At 38.1% G+C, this 21,734-nt stretch overlaps 1 protein-coding gene across 4 annotated transcripts in view; it reads right to left on the bottom strand.

The window, feature by feature from the left end:
* Nucleotides 1-21,734, bottom strand: part of CHRDL1 (chordin like 1) — a 122,372-nt gene that overhangs the window by 22,145 nt on the left and 78,493 nt on the right. For all 4 annotated transcript variants that reach the window (XM_081125786.1, XM_081125788.1, XM_081125785.1 and 1 more), the window contains exon 7: nucleotides 4,329-4,396. In XM_081125786.1, the coding sequence (XP_080981912.1) occupies nucleotides 4,329-4,396 (68 nt within the window). The remainder of the gene's footprint in view (nucleotides 1-4,328; nucleotides 4,397-21,734) is intronic.

Genomic DNA, 21,734 nt, shown 5'->3' with positions numbered 1-21,734 from the left:
AGGGAGTCTGATGGAATTGGTCTGGGGTAAGACTTAGGCATCAGGACTTTTATATACCCCTCAGGGGACTCTAATTTGAAGCCAAGTTTGAGAATCACTGACATAAAGGATCTTCTGTTTTAGGCCAGGAGTGGGGTGGTGATGTGTGATTTTGATTTGAGAGTAATGGTTATTTTACAGTCGTTGCCCTAAACAAATGAAAGAGACTTACCAGGAGCCATTCTGATCTTGTAACTTATAGCAAAGGAGAAAAAGGCATTAACTGCCTTGGAGTTGTAAGTGAAATTGAAACTTATCTTAAAAACCAACTATGAGCAAGCTGCTTGAGAGAGCAAGTCAGAATGGACAAAAACCAAATGATTTCATTCATATGTGGAAAAAAACCAAAACAGTAGCAAACAAACAAGACAAAAGAAAAACAGTCGTACAGACAACAAAATGGTGATTACCAGAGTAGAATGCGAGTGGCGGGAGGAAAAAATGGGTAATGGGGGTCTAATATATGGTAATGGATAGAAACTAGACTTTTAGTTGTGAGCATGCTATAATGCATACAGGTATTAAATTATAATGTTGTACACCTGAAATTTATATAATATTTAGCAATGTTAACTCAATAAAAAAATAAAAAACTAGTTAGGTAGAAATGACCATATAGCTATGCTTTCTTAAAACCATTTTTAATTATAAAAGAATTTTCTATTACAGTTTACCTTCAATATTGTTTTGTATTGGTTTTACGTTAGCTATACTTTGTTGTATTCTGCTCAATATTTGATTTACTGAGTTGAAGCACTGATAAATATTTCAGGCTTTTGAGGTGGCTCTTACACAGTTCTTTTTTTATTCCTCACCTGAGGATATGTTTAGACTAGAGAGGAAGAGGGAGGGAGGGAGAGAGAGAGAGAGAGAAACATCAATATGAGAGTGAAACATTGATCGGTTGCCTCCTGTACATGTCCCAACCAGGGTTCAAACCCGCAATCTAGGTATGTGCTCTGACCAGGAATTGAACCCACAACCTTTTGGTGTATGGGATGGCACTCCAACCAACTGAGCCACAAGGCCAGGGCCACAGTTCTTTCCTGGTGTTGGAAAATCCCCACCAATGTAACAGATCCCCAGGAATTTCTACCTTACTTGTTCTAAGGTCTAAGATTCAGGGATTTATTGGTGGAGACACAAAATTTCTAAGAGTTCAAAAAGGGAAAATGCCTTTATGGTAATGATCCTGTACTAGAGTTTTACAAGATGTTACCATTAGGGGAAACTGGGTAAAGGGCACGCATAATCTCTTTGTATTATCTCTTACAAATTAATCTAGAGTTATGGAAAAATAAAAAGTTTAATTTTAAAATGCCTTCAGAAAGTATTCTAATCCACACATTATATCTCCATCGCTGGTAACCAGGACTATTCTTGTCTGGGAGACACTTACACCAGTTTCCTTCCCATACCATTGTTCTGACAATGTGAATGAGAAATGGATTTTTACCTTGTTTCATATTGTTTCTATACCAAACTCTTTCACTTTTTTAATAGTAAATCTATGAGTAATATATTTGGGGCAAATCAGTGTTTGGCTGTTCTCCAAAACAAAATTATGTTTGCTTTCATGTTTTGACTTTTCACCCTGCACTTACTGCCCCCACCATACACATACATTCCCCCCGATGGTACTAGGACCCATTCATGTGAAATTATGATTGAGAAATCAAACACAAACGGTTTCAGGCTTTTACAAAGGAATCATAATTGAACCACTGGCTCTTTTTCTTGTGCACTTCGTAAAACCTTGTGAACTGAGGTTTTGAGGGTTTCCTCTAAATGGGACAGTCTACTAAAGGAATAATCTAATCAATTGGAAATGTATTGTTAAGGTTGCCTTTTGCAGAAAGTGGAGCTGCAAAGGATATTCAGAGGGGATTCTCTTAACTTATAATTTTTGACTGGTAAAGAACAAACAAGTTTGAAGAATTTCTCTCTGATTTGGGACAAATTTCTGTGCATCAATATTAATAAAAAGTTCCCCTCTGGTCCTGGCCGGTGGCTCAGTTGGTTGGAACATCATCCTGTACACCAAAAGGTTGCCTGTTCAATTCCTGGTCAGGGCACATACCTAGGTTGTGGGTTCAATCCCTATCTGGGCATGTATGGGAGGCAACCAATTGATGCTCCTCTCTCACATCTCTCTCTCTCAAATCAATAAACATATTCTTGGGTGAAGATTAAAAAAAAGTTCCCCTCCACCCCAACTCACAAACACACATACATTCACTCCATCTTTCACATCCATTCAATTAACAGGTATTTATTGGGTGCCTACTATGTGCCACGTACATACTTTTCCATTATTACAGATGCTATTTATTATTCAAATAATATCCCCAATATCTGTATCTTTTAGAACAAAGGAAAATATTTATTTATAATAAAGTGGAGCTATCCGGACATTTTGGTCTACCAGGCCCAAATGTTATTTTTAGAGTTACGTGTTGAACTCTTTTGAAAATCAATAACTATTTCAAGGCCCTGCATTCTGTACCTGATCTCCTTTGCTACAGGAAGTGCTGGATTAAGTCCAGGCCTATCACCAGCAGTTTAGGAAGAACAATGAGGCTGAAAGACAAAGGATGGAGTTGGGGACAGCATAAGACGAAGTCAAGAAGAAAGGCTAATTAATGGCCTTATCAGTAAGACTGCTGAGGTGGCCACAGAGTTTAGCGTTGGGAGCTAAGGCACTCAGATTAAGGCACACAGCTCAAAGTGATTGCAACCTAAATTTGGTTGACAGCCACTAATTCAGGCACTTTCAATGTTGTACTACAACCAAAACTTGGGGCTGAGAAAAAGAGAAAATTCACAACACAGAAAATGGGGGCTGAGGGTGTTGGCAAGCTGGGGGCATGTAAATAACAAGGGGCACAAGTGATGACTGGGAAGCATAGCCTAAGCAGCACTGTTATGTTTGTACTGGCCATTTTACTATGTCTCCAACCAACACTTTACTCACACCCTCACTATAGGTCTGCCTTATCATTCCCTAGACTCTTACCTTGTATTCAAGGCATGTTGAGAACTAATCCCTAGGGTTTTAGAAAGTCTTTTAAATGTTATTTATTAAAAAACTAATTCATACTCATTGTAAAACATCAAATACCATAAAAAATATAAAGTAAGAAGTCAAAGTCGACCTATCCTCCTGCCCAGTTCCACCTCCTCTGAGATTATCACTCCAACATGTTGGTATGTGACCTTCCAGATCTTTTCATATTCATTTACATACATGCACAAACATAATTTTACATAAATATATGACAATATAAATTGCATCCAGCATCTCATTTTGTTTCCATAATGTATCTTTGACATCACTCCACTTTACTACATTTCTTATGTATGTACTGTATTCTTATTAACTCCTACAAAGGGTCCATAGATATGGTGTTTCACCCTGACTTTATTAATAGACACTTAGGGTGTCTCTATTTGTTTTGCTCTTATGAAAATAATGCTGCATTGAATGCCCCTGTACACTTTTTTGTACAAAGGTGTGATGTACACCCATTTATGCACAATGAATGCCTTTGTACATTTTTTACACATTTATAAGACTTTTAATATGATAAGTTCTTTGAACTAGAACAAATTCTTTTAAGATTTTAAGAAGTTTGAAGTGTTGCTGTACTTAAATATATATAATTTTAGAGAGAGATTTTATTTTGTTAATTACCTAAAAATATAAAGGAACAAGAGATGCTATTACTATACGTAAAGAGATGCCTACTTGTAAAGCTTATTCTGAGATTAGTGCCAAGAACAGAAATGAGATGTCTCAGGATGAGAAGGGAGAATCTAGCTTGCTATCTTTCCTCTCTTCCAGGGGTCTAAGTGAGAGCTTAAGGCTTAGGGGGATTTTATGTGGGCATGTACAGGGTACCTCTGCCAAAAGATCAGGCTAGCCTACTTTACAATCCACAGAACGTCCTCACTGTTGAGGATAGGAGTAGTGACCTGCCTTCCTTACAGAAGACAAACATTTGGCAAGTCATCCTGAAAGGAAACCAACTTCTAATCTAGATGAAGGGCTCCCAAGGGCTGAGGCTGCGATTTCTTTGCATTCATGTCCTGGCACTGGTTACCAATTATGGAGTACACTTAAATGGTTACAGGTTGGTGATGATGCCATTTAAATTTTTGAGGAAAGGAAAGAAAAATGGTGTTAGAAATAGGTCCTTTTATGGAGTTACTGGGAGAGTAGCCATGGAGCGAGGAAAGTTTGGTCTGATGCTGTGAAGTGCTGAATTAGTTGAGCTATTCACACTTACTGCTTCTCTGTTGGCAGGTTGCCGGATGATATCGCCATCAGAATGTTCCCACGACAATTCTCCCTCCCCTGTTTATTAAAAAGAAATAAAAAAAAAGAATCATGCATACATAGAAGGGAAAAATATCACCCTTGTGACCCAGTAACATTTTTGCTTCTCCGATCCCAAAATTCTTCAGACTTTTTAGCTGTTCTTCAAAAAGCAACACTAAAAAATTTCTCTCTGGGTGTGCCACTTTTGTCAAAACAACTCTGAAGTTACCACTTTCCAAAATAGACCATGAAGCATTATTACCCAGGATTTGAAAATAAAAGTGATAATAATCACTTTCCATTTTAATATGACCATAATTGTCACTTTTGCTTATCTTATTACAGTGACAGTTAAGTATTTTGCAGGTCATATTTAACTTGTGTTTAAACTACCCTTAATAAAATGAGAGCTTTGAGTATTTGGTCTATCGTGATTTGTTAAATTCACCATTGTATCTCTGAGAGGTTATGATATGATCTGAAATTTAAGGTAAGTTTGGAGCATTTATATATCTTTGAGATACCTTTCTCTAACCCTTTATATTCACTCTTTGAACAGCTAACCCCTAGTACTGCTGTTTTCCAGCATAATTGCCTTTAGGAAGAAGATTCTACTTTCAGCCTGGAGAGCAACAAACATACAACAGATATGGATATTCCTCAGCTGGTTAAAGATAAAATGCTAGAAGATAACTCCCAAGAATATTACCTGTGTTACCTATGACCAAACAATCAAATGGGAAAAGCTTGGTCTTAGAGATGTTTACACCACTCTGAGTACTCTGTGTGTGTGTGTGTGTGTGTGTGTGTGTGTGTGTTTGTGTGTGTGTGTGTAGAAATAGAGCTAGAGCTAGATAGATACAGATTTATCTATCTATATATCTGGCTGAGGATAAACCCAATAACAATTCAACCATATATTTCATGGGATAACAAGAAATACAAATGAATATAAACATTAAGAATTTTCTATTTTAATTCATCCCCCAAGCTTTCAAATTTTAAGTCTAAATAGTAACATGTTTCTGGTTCAAGCATACGGTAGTATACTCTTAGGGAAAATTATGTAATATCATTGGCTTTTAGGGCTTGAAAAAGACCTCAGAATTCATTTGATAGCAATACTATGATCAGTGATGTATAACAAGTTATGACTTTAATTCTTCATGATTCAGAGATCATCTTATGGGAAAAAATTATGCATTTTGAATGTTTAACTCTGGTTGCTATGTTAACCTTCTTAAAACACCACTTTGACTATATAATTGTAACATTCCCTGATCAAAACCCTCAGTGGGTTCCTATCCAAGAAGCTCTATAATTAGCCACGACCTCATCTTTATTGAGCACTTAACTCCCACCCAACTCTCTCAGCTACACTACAATGGGATCTCTTTGACCTGCTTGCTTTACATTGAACATATGGCTCCCATTCTTTCTTCCATGTTTTTGCTCATGTTATTCTTTTAAAATTTTCCTCCGACCTCAAAACCCCTTTGTTCCCTTATGCCTATGAAAAGCATTAAGCTTTTCTTCCTCTATGAAGTCTTCTTCAAGCACTATTACATATTTCCAATTGCCTAAATGAGTTAGCATCTTGTATCCTGAGAGATCTATAAGAGTTCAAGCATAACTTTGTCCAACTGCTTCATTTAACAGACGGAGAAACCAAGGCTCAAAGAGGGGAAGTATCAGTCACTCACAGTCACATAATGAGTTCATGAGAGTTAGTACCAAAACCCCAGATTTCCTGGCTTTCAAATAAGTGTGTCTGTTACATAAGGTCAAGGTTTATTATTTGTGTTATTTATGGCTGTATCATCATCATCTATAATGATGCCTGACACATAGTTTCACTCAATAAGTACTTGTCAAGTGATAGAATTAAAAGGCCTTCTCTGACCACCTAACATTTCAAACCCCTCTGATATTTCTTATCCCCTTTCTTTGCTTTTACTTCTTAGCATTTAAATTATCTTAAATTTTATGTGTTTTATCTATTGTCTGGTTTCTCCCACTAGAATCACCCTATGAACTTAAGCCTCAAATGAGAACAAGGATTTCTGTTTATCATGTTCACTGATGTAACCCCAGTACTTAGAACAGTGCTGGGCACATAGTACTCATTCAATATTTCTTGAATAAATAAATACTAAAACATTTTACAATATTTTTTGCTGTAAAATGTTTCCTGAGCCTGGCTTGTCACCCTGAAAAGACTGCAAATTCTTTGAAATCAAAGACCATGTCCTAGACCTCCTTCTGTACTGCCTAGATCACTACTAGTTCTCCAAGTGTGGTATCTGGATCAGCAGCACCAGCATTACCTGGGAACTTGTTAAAAATGCAAAATTCCGGAACCCGCCCCAGAACTAAAATGTCAGAAATTTTGGGGTGAGCCCGGCAGGTCGTGGTTCAGCGGTTGAGCGTCGACCTGGGATCCAGGCAATCAGGGTTCGATTGCCTGTCAGGGGACATGCCCTGGGTTGCAGGCTCGATCCCCAGTAGGGGGGGTGCAGGAGGCAGCCAATCAATGACTCTCATCATTGATGTTTCTCTCTCTCTCCCTCTCCTTCCCTGTCTCTGAAATCAATAAAGATATATTAAAAAAAAAAAGAAAGAAATTTTGGGGTGAGAGGTCAGTGATCTGGTTTTTGACAAGCCCTCCTGAGGGTTGTGATGTGTTCAAGAATTTGAGAATAACTGGGCTGGACACTTAACATTTTCCTGGGTATCCATCAGATGCTCAGTTTATGTACTGAATTGAACTGTAGTCACAAATACAGAATTGAGTGGTTGGCCAATAGTATATTACACATCTGAATAAAGATGGTAGACAAAGACTACATGCAAACTATGTGGAAACCCTGACTGACCCTGTAACAGTGACGATGATTTCACCTTTGTTTATGTCTAGAAAATAATGCCCAAATGTCAGTTAACATGCACTGAAAGCTTCTTGGGTGGAAAGCCTCATAAAAAGGCAGTAGGAGGACAGAAATCAGGCTGGGCCCTTGCCCTCAATATACCTCAAACAATCTGTTTGGAGGTGACAGGAAATCAATATAGGAAATAGCCTAAAACACACACACAGGGTAAGAACTGGATATACAAATTGAATGTATGTGCTTAGGAAATACTGAATAAGTGAAATGAGTAGTTAGATGCAATCATGAAAAGCTTCCCTAAAGAATTTTTAAGTCAGTGATGTGGGCAGAGGTTATCTCAACCTAAAGAAATGGCATTTGCAAAGGACCAGAGCTTTGAAATAGCAAGTCACAAACTGGTGACAGCAAGCAAGGTGTGGCTTGAATGGAAACTTCTAATGTGAAACCAGAGAAATGGGGCTGGTGGAAAGAGAAACAGGGAGAGAGAGGATGAAAGTGGAGGGAGAGAGAGAAGGAGGGAGGAAAGGAGGAGGACAGGTGTTGAGGTAAATATAGGTAGTCAAAAATTGCTGCACGAACTTCAAAAAAGAGGCTGAAGACTTCACATTTGATCCTGTTACCAATTTTTATGTAGAGGTTCTTATGGTAAAAAAAAGTTATTTGTGGAAGTGTATCCTGGCAATGGAGTGTTGACTAGTTAAGAAGCTACTGGAACCTGAGAGGCCAACCAAGAGGCTGTTGTAATAATGTGATAGGTTGTGAGAATATATAAAATAATGGAAAAGAAGGGGTAAAACAGACTACTACAGTTGAAAAGAAAATGAAAATACCCCAATGTAAGATTTGCTAATGGAGGAGAAAAGAGTATACAATTATTCCAGGTTGCAAATCTGTAGAGCTGGGAAATGGCACTGCCCTTGACAGTGACTGAGTGGGGGTAAATATGGATATACTTGTTCCATTTTAGCTGGCTGTGGTGGCTCAAAGCTATGTTCTGAGCAAAATAAAAATATGGGTCTAGAGAGAAGACTTGAAACCAGACAAGTTTCACAGGCAAATGGCAAAACAATATGTAAAAGCTATAGGATGTGGTTTCAAGCCTAATCTAAGTATACAAAGGAGAACAAATTACAAAGGAAAAGGGATAAAAAGGCTCTCCTCATCGAATGCCCTTTTAAAATGTAGACTTAATTATTGATATCGACATAAAATGTTTACTCAGCATGGCCTTCTGAGAAGTTCAATTTATTTCATTTAGACCTCACAGTCTTAAAGGGCTTTTAAACAGTCTTTTCTTTAACAAAAATTTATTTATTTATTTATTTATTTATTTATTTATTTATTTATTTATTGTTGTTGACAGTATTACAGAGATCTCACATTTTGTCCCTTTTAGCCCCCCTTCTACCCAACGTCCTCCCCACCTCAGGCCTTCCCCATGCTATTGCCTGTGTCCATGGGTTATGCATATACGCATATATGGTTTTTGGTTAATCTCTTCCTGTCCCCTACCCACCTCCACTAAGGTCTGTTATTCTGGTCCATGCATTCATACCTCTGGACCTATTTTGTTCATCACTTTATTTTGTTAATTAGATTTCATATATAAGTCAGATCATGTGGTATTTGTCTTTCTCTAACTGGCTTATTTCACTTAGCATAATAGTCTCCAGGTCCATCATACTTATAGTCAGTCAAAATCTCAAAGCAATATAGAAGCATATAGTCTGTTAAATGAGGTAACATGGCAAACGATGAGGCAAGTAGGTATCAGGCATGGGAATCAACTATTAATACCCTGTAACACAGGGGTGGGGAACCTTTTATCTGTTAAGGGGCATTTGGATATTTATAACATCATTCGAGAGCCATACAAAATTATCAACTTAAAAATTAGCTTGCTAAGTTTGGTCAGACATTTAATTGAATTTATTGAATGTCGAGTACCGCCTGTGGTTGCCCTGGCAGGGCAAGACTAAATGATTTCAAGGGCAGTATACCGCCCGTGGGCTGGACGTTCCCCACCCCTGCTGTCACACAAGTTCAGATGAGTATTTCACAATCACCTAAGCATTTGCAGACAGGTATGTGTATTTAAATTTGAAATATTTCACTTTGTTAAAAACTATTGAAGCCATTACTTCTGTATATATATTTTCAAGTAGGAACTACGAGTATGTTTGTTGCCTTTAAGCTTTCAAAGTCATCAAAATGTCATTCTTTAAGCTGGAATGTTCTATAAGTAGCTGCTAAAGGTTTCAACATTTTACTCGTTCTATTTAATATGAACCATAGTTAAAATGAAATTATCTCCTTAGATGTTCACAGTTTGTACAGCTATAAGAGGCTCTCTAGATCTGGGCAGGGTCTGTCAGACAGCTGAAAATAAATTTGTCCATTTACAATCTTAGATACTATACCTTAGATATCATAATGTAGACATATTTAAGAGACAAAATATATAAAGGAAAAAAGTAGGCACCGATACCCTTAAAAATCTGTTTCTTTGTTTTGTTTTTTTCCTGATTCACTAGACAAATTATCTAGAGTGAGAGAGGGCCTCTTTTTTCAGCCAAGGCTTTAAAAAAACAACAATGATTCTAATGGAGACAGATGGATTCTAGTTAATTCCAAGAAGCTACAAAATGTAATTGTAACCAATTTTTAAACCAAAATGAAAAACAACTCTACTGTACTGTATGTCAAACAATATTCGTTTAACCTTAAAAGCCACATGTGTTGTTTATTCAAACCTCAGTTATACTCTGAGTGGTACCCTATGGAGCTGGGATGGCTTGGCTTTCTGGTAATGGGAGAACAAGTGTTTGAAAATGGTCAAGGGCTAGGCTAAAATTAAGATTGTTTATAATTCCCATTGCTTCCATTAATCTTTGGGTGGCTTGAGCAGGTCACAAAAGTAAATCCTGTCCTCTCAAATGGACAATGAGCTTATGAGATATTCATGAAGATAATTCTCAGACAGCAAAACTACACTGGAATGTGGCCACTTCTGAAGCACACACATCATTAACAGGGTACTGCCCATATATCCCAATGTATCTGGGAGAACCCAGTTTTATGCCTGTTTTCCTGGCAGGCATAATTATTAGGATTGACTTTCCCACTTTCAAGTGTCTTGGTTTGGATGATAAATTATATGCTCACTCTAATCATAAGGCAAATAGAAATTAAATGAATCCCAGAGACAGGGGAAGTGACCTCTGTGACAAGAGAAAATGATCTCTGTATTTTTTAGAGAAACAAGTTGAAATCAGCAGAATCAGGGCAAATGGTTAAAGGTCTTTTGAGGGAAATCAAGAGAGGGCACAGAGGAAGTAACTGATCACAAAATCTCCATCAGTTCTGTGGGGGGCCAGGTTAAAGCTAGTACTCAGTACCCAAGCTGGAGATGAAAGAGGAAGTGAAACGCTCTCAGGGGTGAGTGGGGGGGGGGAGAGCTTTGCCAAACACCTTATTCTGCAAATTCTGTTGAAAAGCAGCAAGTGTGCTGAAATTCGAGGGAAGCTCTAAAAAACACTGGTATAAGGATTCTCCATTGGTAGTCATTCGAGCTTCAAATAATGAGGTATATTGTTGCAAGAAGCCCTCCAGTGTTTTATAAAGGGGACAAACATTTCTTTTTTGTTTAAGCTGTCTTAATATTTTTAACAAAATATCTACTTGAGAAATGCTAAGACACAGACAAGGGGGAATTTCCTGCCAACAGTAGCAAGCCAAATTTGAAGAAGAGTACAAAAGCATTTATGCAGGCCCAGCTGGGTGTGGCTCTGCAGTTGAGCATTGACCTAGGATCCAGGCGATAGGAGTTCGATTCCCTGTCAGGGCACATGCCCGGGTTGCGGGCTAGAGCCCCAGCAGGCGGCATGCAGGAGGCAGTCGATCAGTGACTCTCTCATCATTGATGTTTCTATCTCTCTCTCTCCCTCTCCTTTCCTCTCTCTGAAATCAATACAGATATATTTTAAAACAAAACAAAAACAAGCAAAAGCATTTATCCAGAAAAATCAGAAATATGTACTTAAAAATGCATTGTGAGAATATATGTGTTTGCAGGAAGAGATCAGGGGAGAGGGAATAAATAAACTATTAACTAGATGGTGCTCATGACCCACACTCTACTCTTTCAATGGAGATGTGACTAAATAGATCCAAGTTTATAGTTAGAAATGGGCTATTTGCATCCCATAGTAGTTCCAATGAAAAGAACTGGAAGTGTACCATATCTGACCCCTGAGAACACAGTCATCACAAACTGTTCTTTCTAGTAGCCTCTGAGTTAATAGAATCCCCAAAGTTTCTTCACATCCCCAAGCTGAGAGGCAGTATAACGTAATGGGTAAGAGAACAGCCCAGAGCCAGACTACCTGAGTTCAAATTGCGACTCTGCCCCCCTTCTATCCTCTGTCACTTTGGACAAGTGAATTAACCTCATTGTGCCTTGATTTCCTTATTGCTATAATGAAGACAATAATACCAACCCCATAGGGTTATGAGGATGAAATTAATTAGTATATGCAAAAAGATTAGAACAGTGTCTGGCACATGGTGAGTGTCATGTAAGTGTTAGCCTTCCTGTCCTTCTTCTTCCCATCCTGTCTCTCAACTTCTTCCTCCTCTTCAAAAGTAGCTTTCACATGGGGAAAATACAACTTAAGGGACTCCCACAAATGAACTAAGCATTTGACAAAGGAAAGGGTTTGGATTAAACAAACAAATAAACAAACAAACAAAGCCTAGTTGAAAGAGAAAATGTATACTTGCACATAGAAAGGGAATGATTTCATTTTTAAATCATCAGAAGCCAGGGTCCTGAAGATACCAAAAACAAACAAACAAACAAAAGTCTGCAAAGATTCCTTCAGCTCATACTTCAGAACTGCCTTAGATTCTTTCATAATTATGTTAAGTCCTTTTCTTATTTTTATCCTTTTAGAAAAGAAGTTTACATTTTAATTAAAATCCTTTTCTCTCTTGGTTTAAACTGAAGCTTAAGAGGACAGATATCTGCTTCATTGGGAGGCAGTACAATTTACATAGTCATAAAATGAAGTGGTAAAAATTCAAGTATCCAAATAAGGTAGAGTCCTGTGCTACCACATCCATTAACAGAAAAGAACAAGCAGGATAGAGAAGGGAAACTCAATAATCTGGTGTTTACTGTCTGGTCAATTTGGGAATGAAAAACAGTCAGTTAAAGGTCCTTCTTGTTTCCATAAACACCACTTTGGCTTCCTGGCCCTATACAAAGAGGACCGGACTACTTTGTGAGAGTAGAGGATGTAGGTCTGGTTTTAATAGCCAAAGGAAAAATGGATATAATCATTCTAGCAATTCGATTGAATTGACTGAATAATTGTATCAACTGTCCACTTTGCCTGGGCTATGGAGACCTATATTTGGTAAGTTCTTTCACTTGTAGTGTAGGTAATACTCAAATATGATTCCTCTGCCTGACATCGGTCCCCTCTCTCATGTTTCTTTTTCCTCTGTTTATACTATCAGTCAAGAAATCAGATTAATTTCTATAAATGTTGGGGTCTATGCTTATGAAGACTATTCTAATAAGAGTAATGTGTATATCCAGTGATGTGTTTCTGGGCAATCATGGAATTCCTTGAAGAAGTTAGAAAGACAAGGCTGAATGAAGAGTGGCTTTAACCACCCATGAAGAAATAATTGCTCTGAAATGCTCCACTGAGAATTCCTTATTTTTAATGTAGAACCAGACTCATATACACATAAAAAACCCTCCAACCCCACAAAAGGACTGGACATTATTGACCTTGACAGGATATCCCAGATGGCCAATTAGGAATCATTGCTATTAATTTGTTAAGCTCAATATGAAAGTCAATGCTGTTTCATGCACTGTCTGAAGGGATCTCTGTCGAAGGAGAAACATTCTAGACATAAGAGACATGCCAAGAAGTAACATGATGACTTTAGAGGGGTGGGAGTCCTGGCACAGTTAGTAAGCATGTTAAGATGAATTCTGAGTGCAAGGGATAGAGAGAGAACAAAAACAATCTGAATAGGAGAGGTAGGCAAGGATGGAAAATCTCTAAGATGATCTCATCTTCATGAACATGAATGATTCAGTTTTGAAAATGGATTACCATTGGCAGCCAGACTTTTATAACTATGAAAAGATCACAATATTTCAATACATTTTGAAGTTTAAGTGAGAGCATACATCTCAAAAATTATTAAGTTAATTTTTAAGTAAAATTCCTTATTTTTTTCCTATCATTATGACCAGGAAATAGTAGTGTGTCTGCAGAAAATGTGGGCAAGAACAAAAACAACTCTAGATTGATATGTGAGGATCTATATTTGACTTTGCTGTTATTTTCTCCAGTTTCTTTAATTTTGAAAAATTTTGAAAACGTTGGTAGATTTTTATGATGTAAAGAGAGGAAATATCTCACAGACCATTTACCTCAAGATCTCTGGGTCCCAGTCAAGATGGCATTTGATGTGTAACTTTGCTGCTTTTTGAAAGACAAATCAAGAGTCTTAGGTATCACGGCAGTTGTCATGAACACTGACAAACTGATTTTAAATAGTTTCTTCTAGTTTTAGTTACCTTGAAGGAGTTAGCATAATATCTCAATTTCATAAAATAGATTCAGTTTTCTTCTTGGGCTCATTAGAGATCTGTTGGATAAATGAGCTTGGGTTGAGTAAGTTGTAAGTTCAGTCATTTCTCCTGCCTCCCTAGCCAGGACTGCACTTGTGGCACAGTCAAGAGGTTTTTATAACTGTAGCTCTCCTTTTTAAAAAATAAATCCATTACAAAAGATATGCTTAATACTAGGAGGGGAAACAGAGGAAGATGAAGATAGTCCTTTACTTATAGAGCTTCCCACTTGAGGAACCAAATCCCATGAAACAATAAACAATACAAAAAAATATTTTAAAATGCTACTAACCAGAGTAAGCACTAAAAATAGTCAAGGAAGGAGATCAATGAGGACTAGATTAATTAGGCAGAACTGTTTAGAAGAGGTGTGACTTCTTCACTTATGCTTCTGAAAAATGGGTAGGATCCTGCCCGGTCGGGCGTGGCTCAGCAGTTGAGCGCCGACCTAGGATCCAGGCGATCAGGGTTCCATTCCCGGTCAGGGCACATGCCCGGGTTGTGGGCTGGATCCCCAGTCGAGGGTGTGCAGGAGGCAGCCAATCAGTGACTCTCTCATCATTGATGTTTCTATCTCTCTCTCTCTCCCTCTCCTTTCTTCCCTCTGAAATCAATAAAGATATATATTTTTTAAAAAAATGGGTAGGATCCTAATTGGTAAAAGAGAGGAGAGAAGCTAGTTCAAGCTTGTGGGGAGTAAGAGCTAAGACAGGCACATAACAGGAGTGAAGATGGAAAGAACTTAAGGTATTATAGGACAAAGAGAATAGCCAGCCTAGAGGAGAAGATGTGTGTGTTGGTGTCAGAGACCTGAGGATGAGTAGTAGGTGAAAGAGGTGTCAGGTTGTTTTACAGAGGGACTTTAAAAACAAGCTGAAGGCTTATTTCAGTTAGAATAATATCCTCTAGGTCCATCCATGTTGCCAGTTTTAAAAACAGTCATGGGGATGTAAAGCACAGCATAGGGAATATAGTCAGTAGTATTGTAATAACTATGTATGGTGTCAAATGGGCACTAGACTTACTGGGGCAATCACTTTGTAAGTTAAATAAATGTTTAATTACTATATTGCACACCTGCAACTAATGTAATATTTTATGTCAACTATAATTGAAAAATAAGAATTTTTAAACAAATAGCTGGTGAGCTGTGATTGGATAATATGGCAAGAAATGCTAGGCACTGGCCGACACGATCAAGGAGTTCCTTAAGAAGAAAAAGCTAGAGTATTGTGCAGCATGTACAATGACAGAACATTATAGACACTCTTACAGGATGAGGTGGCTAGTTTCATGGTATAATAAAAAATTAGGGATCCTGGGAGGATAGGACAAATAGGAATGACTCAAAAGTTAAGGAAGTAAGTCCTCCCTTACCCTGGGGTACAGAAATTGAAGATGTATGTAGTTTGAATTGAGGCTAGAAAGATTCCTAGGAGTCTTCCTTCACCTCCTTGACTAGGTAGACCCCTCTCAATGACTGGCTTTTATAACATTTTTCTTTTTATCGTGTGGTACAGTTGCAATTTTATATTTACATGTGTTATTATTTGATAAATATCTGTCTTCCCCATTAAACTCTGCCAGGGCAGGTTTCATGTGTTTGGTTCACCACTGTATATCCATCACCAGAATAGTGCCAGGTGCTTAGTGGATCCTTGACAAATGTTTGCTGAACGAAAGAAGGTAGATATTTACATTCAGGCATCTTTAAGCCTAGAAAAAGGGAAAGGTGTTCCCCTATAGTTAGGATTGGGCAGTTGGAGGCTTTGATGGGGAAAGATGGATAGAGTGATCTTAAAATTATCTGCTTATGCCAGTGTGCCACACACGTCCTCTCTCCCCCTTCACTTCTCTTCACTAGGAGAGGCCCTTGTCACATCCCTATGAATGGCTTCTACCAGGTATTGTAAGAATTTGGGACTCTAGAACCAGGCTGAAAAGTTTTAAATTCTGGCTCTGCCACTTACTAACATGTATTCTTGGACAAATCACTTGAACTTCTCTTAGTTTCCTCATCTATAAAATGTGGATAATAATTGTTTCTACTTTATTGTGAAGATCAAATGAGTTATTATACATCTAAGTCCTTCAACCACTGCATGGCACATAGTAGGTGCTACACATGTACACCATCCACCAAACGCAAGCTTGGCTCTCAATACAGCCGATAGCCTACCCTGAAGACCTCTCCCTTGTCTAGAGTCCAAATATATAGCCTTTCCCTTTGTTTTGGCAAGATAAACAAGAGACAGGAAGCAGAAATGATAAACGGTAGAGGGAAGCTAAGTGTGGGTTTGGGTTTGAGGCCTGCCTGCCCAGAATGTGGCAGCCATACAATCTCTGAAGAGATGTTTCCTCCTGATAAAGTTTTCCTTAAGGTTCCAGTGGCTGTTTGTGCTACACTTCTATTCCAGATGAGGTTTGCTGAAGTGCCAGCAATGACATACACCCTGCCAACACTCTCCTGACTGTCCTAGCCTCAAAGACATGTTTAAACAACTGGGGTTGAGATTCAATCTGTGGCTAATATTGCTGTCTGACCCAGGAAGAACGGCATCCATTAGTGTTTGGTGACAGTGCAGAAAGCCGGTTTCAATAAGACCCTTTATATTAAGGTTTGCAATTTCATCACTTAAAAGGTTATTTCTTCTGCAGTATTTTGTCTGCAATTAGAATGACCAGCATAGAGGAGAAGTGTGTCTAGATTCACTCCCGTATGAGTAATATGCTTATACAAGATATACCTTTGTAAAAACACCATCTCAACAGAAAAAAAATAACTAGGTGCTTCAAAAATTAAAACTTCAAAGGAGACTCAATCACATATACAACTGAAAGATGCAAAGATATTAAAGGCAGAGAAAAGGCATCAATTTTATGAAACTGTAGGATTTAGTCTTTATAGGGAAAGATGTAAGAGAATGCTTTATTTAGGCTAGCAAAGAAAGGACTTAATGAACTGTCAACCATGTGAAGGGGCAATACATAACTAGTAATAACAGCTTTTATCTGTTGCTTCTAAGGACATGATTTAAATTGTGACAAGAGAACTGTTGAGAAGATGATTAGTTCCAAGATCTGTTACACAAGGACTAGAAAAAAAAATCTGTATATGGAAATTAAGCAAATAAAAAGGCAAAACTACTGGAGATAAAGAAGGTGCAATTCTACTTAACCCCAGGGTAATAAATATAGTAAATATATTTAAAAACAAATGTATTAAATGTAATAAGTACATATTCTATTTCATAGAATAATTATCACTTATTAAGCAGTAACTCCGTACCAGACCATCTATTAGCACTCTATGTCATCTCAGTTAATTTTTACAACCTTTCCATGGATCATAGATATTATAATCTCCATTTTCTTAGCTGAGAAAGCCGAGATTCTGAGTGGTAAAGTAGCTTGCCCAAGGTAACATCTCTAGTAGGTGGTGGCTCTGCTATGTCAAATCTATGTCGACCTGGCTTCAGAGCTATGTCCTTTGCACTACATTGCCTCTCAGATGCAGTAATATGTATTTTTGCAGTTTCCATTCTTTTATTAATTGTTCTTCAGTTTAGATTTCACATGTCCTATTCTCAAAAAAAAAAAAAAATCTCAGCTTAAGAAATGGATTATAGCAACTAGCTGGTTATATTAGCAACCACGTATATATCTCTGCTCAGTATGGACTCTCTTCCCTTTGGAGCAGACTCAAATTAAGTTGAGGGAAGGATTGGAAAAAGAGGCGAGGAGTAAAGTACCCATCTTCCCTGGCTGAATTGTAATAACTGTACTGAGGTACAGTACACACACTTTAGAAACAGGTTACAAAATATCCAGGGCCTTATTGAAGCATAAATCAAATTAGGCCACAAGTAAATCCATATTGACTTGTGAGGGCTGCTACAAGAAGCATATTAAAAGGGATGAACAAATACTGATACTCAGAATAAAGTCATTTCTTTAAAAAAGAAATATTAGCTATAAAATTTTTAAGGGAGATGCAGAAAAAACAACAACACTGGGATCAGAAATGATACCAAGTAATTTCTTTTTTTTTAAATTTATCTTTATTGTTGAAAGTATTACAAATGTCACCTCCCCCGTGTACCCCTCCCCCAGGCTTTCACCCGATTATTGTCTGTGTCCATGGGTAATGCTTATATGTATATAAATTCTTATATTAATCTCTCCCCACCCACTCACCCACTTCCCTCTGGGATTCATCAGTCTGTTCTATGCTTCTATATCTCTGGATCTATTTTGTACATCAGTTTATTTTGTTCATTAGATTCCACATATGAGAAAGGTCACGTGACACTTGTCTTTCTTTTACTAGCTTATTATGCATAGCATAATACTCTCCAGGTCCCACCATGCTGTCTCAAAGGGTAAAGGATCCTTCGTTTTTGCAGCTGCATAGTATTCCATTGTGTAAATCCCTGAGAAGTTGCTTGAAATGATTTCAATCTTCTTGAACTTCTAGAGACTTCTTTTGTGTCCTAACATGTAGTCTGTCTTTAAGAATGTTCCATGTGCACTGGAGAAGAACGTATTTTCTGCAGCTTTGGGGTGAAATGTTTTGTAAATGTCATTTAAATCCATGTGATCTAGTGTGTCATTTACAGTCACTGTTTCCTTGTTGATTTTTTGTCTGGACGATCTACCCAATAAAGTAAGTGGGGTGTTAAAGTCCCCAACTATGACTGTATTGCTGCCAATCTCTCCTTTAAGGTCCTCCAGAAGTTTTTTTTTTTTTTCTCTCCAGCCTGTGTGAGTCTTTTGTTCTGAAGTGAGTCTCTTGTAGACAGCATATATTTGGGTCTTGTTTTCTTATCCATTCAGCTGCCTTATGCCTTTTGATTAGGATATTTAAATTCATTTATATTTAAGGTTATTATTGAGAGGTACTTACCTATTGCCATTTTATTTCTTCATGCCAATGTTTCTCATTCTCTCTATTTCAACCTCTTATTACAGCAGTCCTTTTAACATTGCTTGCAATGCTGGTTTGGTAGTGATAAATTCCTTTAGCTTTTTTTTTTGTCTAGAAGGCTCTGTAATTCACCATCTATTTTGAATGATAACCTTGCTGGATAGAGTAGTCTTGGTTTCAGATCCTTGTTTTGCATTACCTTAAAACCTTCATGCCATTCCCTTCTGGCCTGTAGAGTTTCTGATGAGAAATCAACTGACAGCCTTATGGGAGCTCCTTTGTCGGTAACACATTGCTTTTCTCTAGCTGGCTTTAATAGTCTTTCTTTGTCTTTAAATTTGGCATTTGAATTATGATGTGTTGGGGCGTGGGCTTCTTTGGGTTCTTCTTGCTTAAGACTCTGTGCCTCCTAAACTTGTGTGACTTTTTTCTTCACCAGGTTAGGGAAATTTTCTGCCATTATTTCTTCAAACAGCTTCCCTAGCCCTTGATTACTTTCAACCTCTTCTGGTACTCCTATGATGTCAATATTGTTATGTTTCATGTTGTCTCACAGCTCTCTTAAACTGTCCTCCTGTTTTTTAATTGTTTTTTCTTTTTGGATCTCTGATTGAGTGACTTTTTCTACCCTGTCTTCTAATTCACTGATCTGATCCTCAGCTTCCCCCAATCTACTGTTTATTCCTTCTAATTTTTTTATTTCTATTATGTCATTCTTAATTTCCTTCATAGTTTCTGTATCTTTTTTCATGCTGTTGAGCATCTTTATGATCATTATTCTGAACTCTATATCTGATAGAGTGCTTATCTCCATTTCATTTAGCTCTTCTTCTGGACAATTCTTTTGTTCTTTCATTTGGGGCTTGTTTTTTTGTCTCCCCATTTTGGCTCCCTGTTTGGATTTGTTTCTATGTATTAGGAAGATCTGCTAGGACTCCCAGTCTTTTGGATGGTCTCTGCTGCAGGCCAAGTCAGACGCTGTTTTTGACTGGCCTTGAGTGCCCTGTTTGAAGTTTTTCACATTCCATAGCTTCTGGTTTCCTCTGCTGGGGCTAGGTGTGTTTAGACAGGACCAAAATGTGCACCAATGTCTGCTTTTCCAAACCCTGGGTCCAGAAGCAAATCAGGCAAAGATTCAAGGCACCCAGAGGCTGTTATTCAGTCTCTTAATGAGCCTCAGGCTGTAAAAACTCCACAGGGTGGGGCCAGAGATTTTTCCAGCAGGGTGAGGCAATTTCCCCCCACCCCCAGGCAAAAGCTGCTTAGAAGGTAAATGTCTGCCTGAGAAAGAGGTCCTCTGCCATATGGGAGAATGACTCAGCACCGGGGTCCAGATGGGTACCCTGTGAAATCTATTCCCCCATCCAACCCCCCTGGATTCTCCTCACACTGCTCTAGTCCACTATGCCTCCTCTGGAGCCCAAAGTGAGTGGTGGCTACACACAAAACTTTATGCATTGGCCCTTTAAGAGGGTGCCTGCATTTCTAGCCTCTCTGCCTAGCAGACAGAAACCCTGCTGCTTTTCACAGTCAGATGTTATGTGGGTAACTTTCTCAGTTCTGGTACTCTGAGTTGAGCAGCCCAACTTGGGGTTTAGATCTCAGAGTCCTCAGTGGGAACCCCCAATAGTTGAGATATCCCTCCGGACTTTCAGCCAGCCCTCTTGCACCTCCGCACTTTCTACCAGTCTCTATGCGGTCTCCACTTTTTGTCCTTGGTTATGAGGGTGCTCTCCAGCTAGTCTTCAGTTGCAGTTGATTATTCAGAATGGTTTTTCTGTATTTTACTTTTAATTCCAGCTTGATCCTGGGAGAGTGTCAGTGTAGCTTCCACTCAGTCTGCCACCATGTTGGATTTCTCACCAGGTAATTTCTTATTGAACATGAACCAATGTATAATCACTACAATCTACCACAGTCAATCAGTAATTCAGAGGATGAAAGCACAACAATAAAATCATATTTAATGGCATCTAATTCAAACCATAGCTAACTTTCTGGCAATGTTTCCCAGCTACTGTACATTCATTCAAAAAGCATCTACTCTGTGCCAAACATAGTGGGAGAAAAAAAAAGATGAACCATAGATAGTTTCTCAGTTAATGAGCTTACACATTGGTAGGGATGATAAGACATAGGCACAAATAACAAAAGACAAAATATGACAAGGTAATAAATGCTACTGGAGAAGCACAGGTGAGGTGCTGAGGGGTCCTAGAGAGAAGGGAGCTTTACTCTTAATTTTCAGAATTAATAACTTCCAGTTATAAAATAAATAAACCATGGGTATATGGAATATAGCAGGGAGAATATAGTCAATAATATTATAACAACTTTGCACAGTGACTGATTATTACTAGACTTATCATGGTGATCACATCATAAGGGAGATAAGTGTTGAATCACTATGTTAGATACATAAGGTAGATAAATGTATGAATCACCTGAAACTAATAAAATATTGTGTAATAACTATACTTTAATAAAAAATTTTAAAAAGGTTTATGGAGGAGAAAGTATTTAAGGATAAGCAGGATTTAGGGGTGAAGGAATTAGAAATGGAGCTGGGAAGGCAGAGAAAAGAGAAAGACCTTCCAGCTGGTATTTATCAAAATGTGACCTGAGGATTACTTGTATTAGAATCTGAGAGGCCTGCATTTGAACTAAGTCCTGAGGGACTGGCAGGATTTTCATAGGCAGAGGTGGAGAGAGAGTTTTCCAGAAAGAAAAAAACACTCTCTCCTTCCAACCCTTAGTAAACATGTGAAGTTGTTGCCTAGGTAGCCATTTTGCCTCCTTCCCCTCCCAGTTCCTCATCATGAAATAGCCTCCACTCATTCACCCCCAAATTGGTTGCCATATGTTTGGAACTAAGTGCTCTAAACAGTCACAGACTGC

Source organism: Miniopterus schreibersii (genome assembly GCF_964146895.1).
Source record: "Miniopterus schreibersii genome assembly, chromosome: X".
NCBI classification, from domain to species: domain Eukaryota; kingdom Metazoa; phylum Chordata; class Mammalia; order Chiroptera; family Miniopteridae; genus Miniopterus; species Miniopterus schreibersii.
This window is presented reverse-complemented; position numbering and strand designations above follow the sequence as displayed.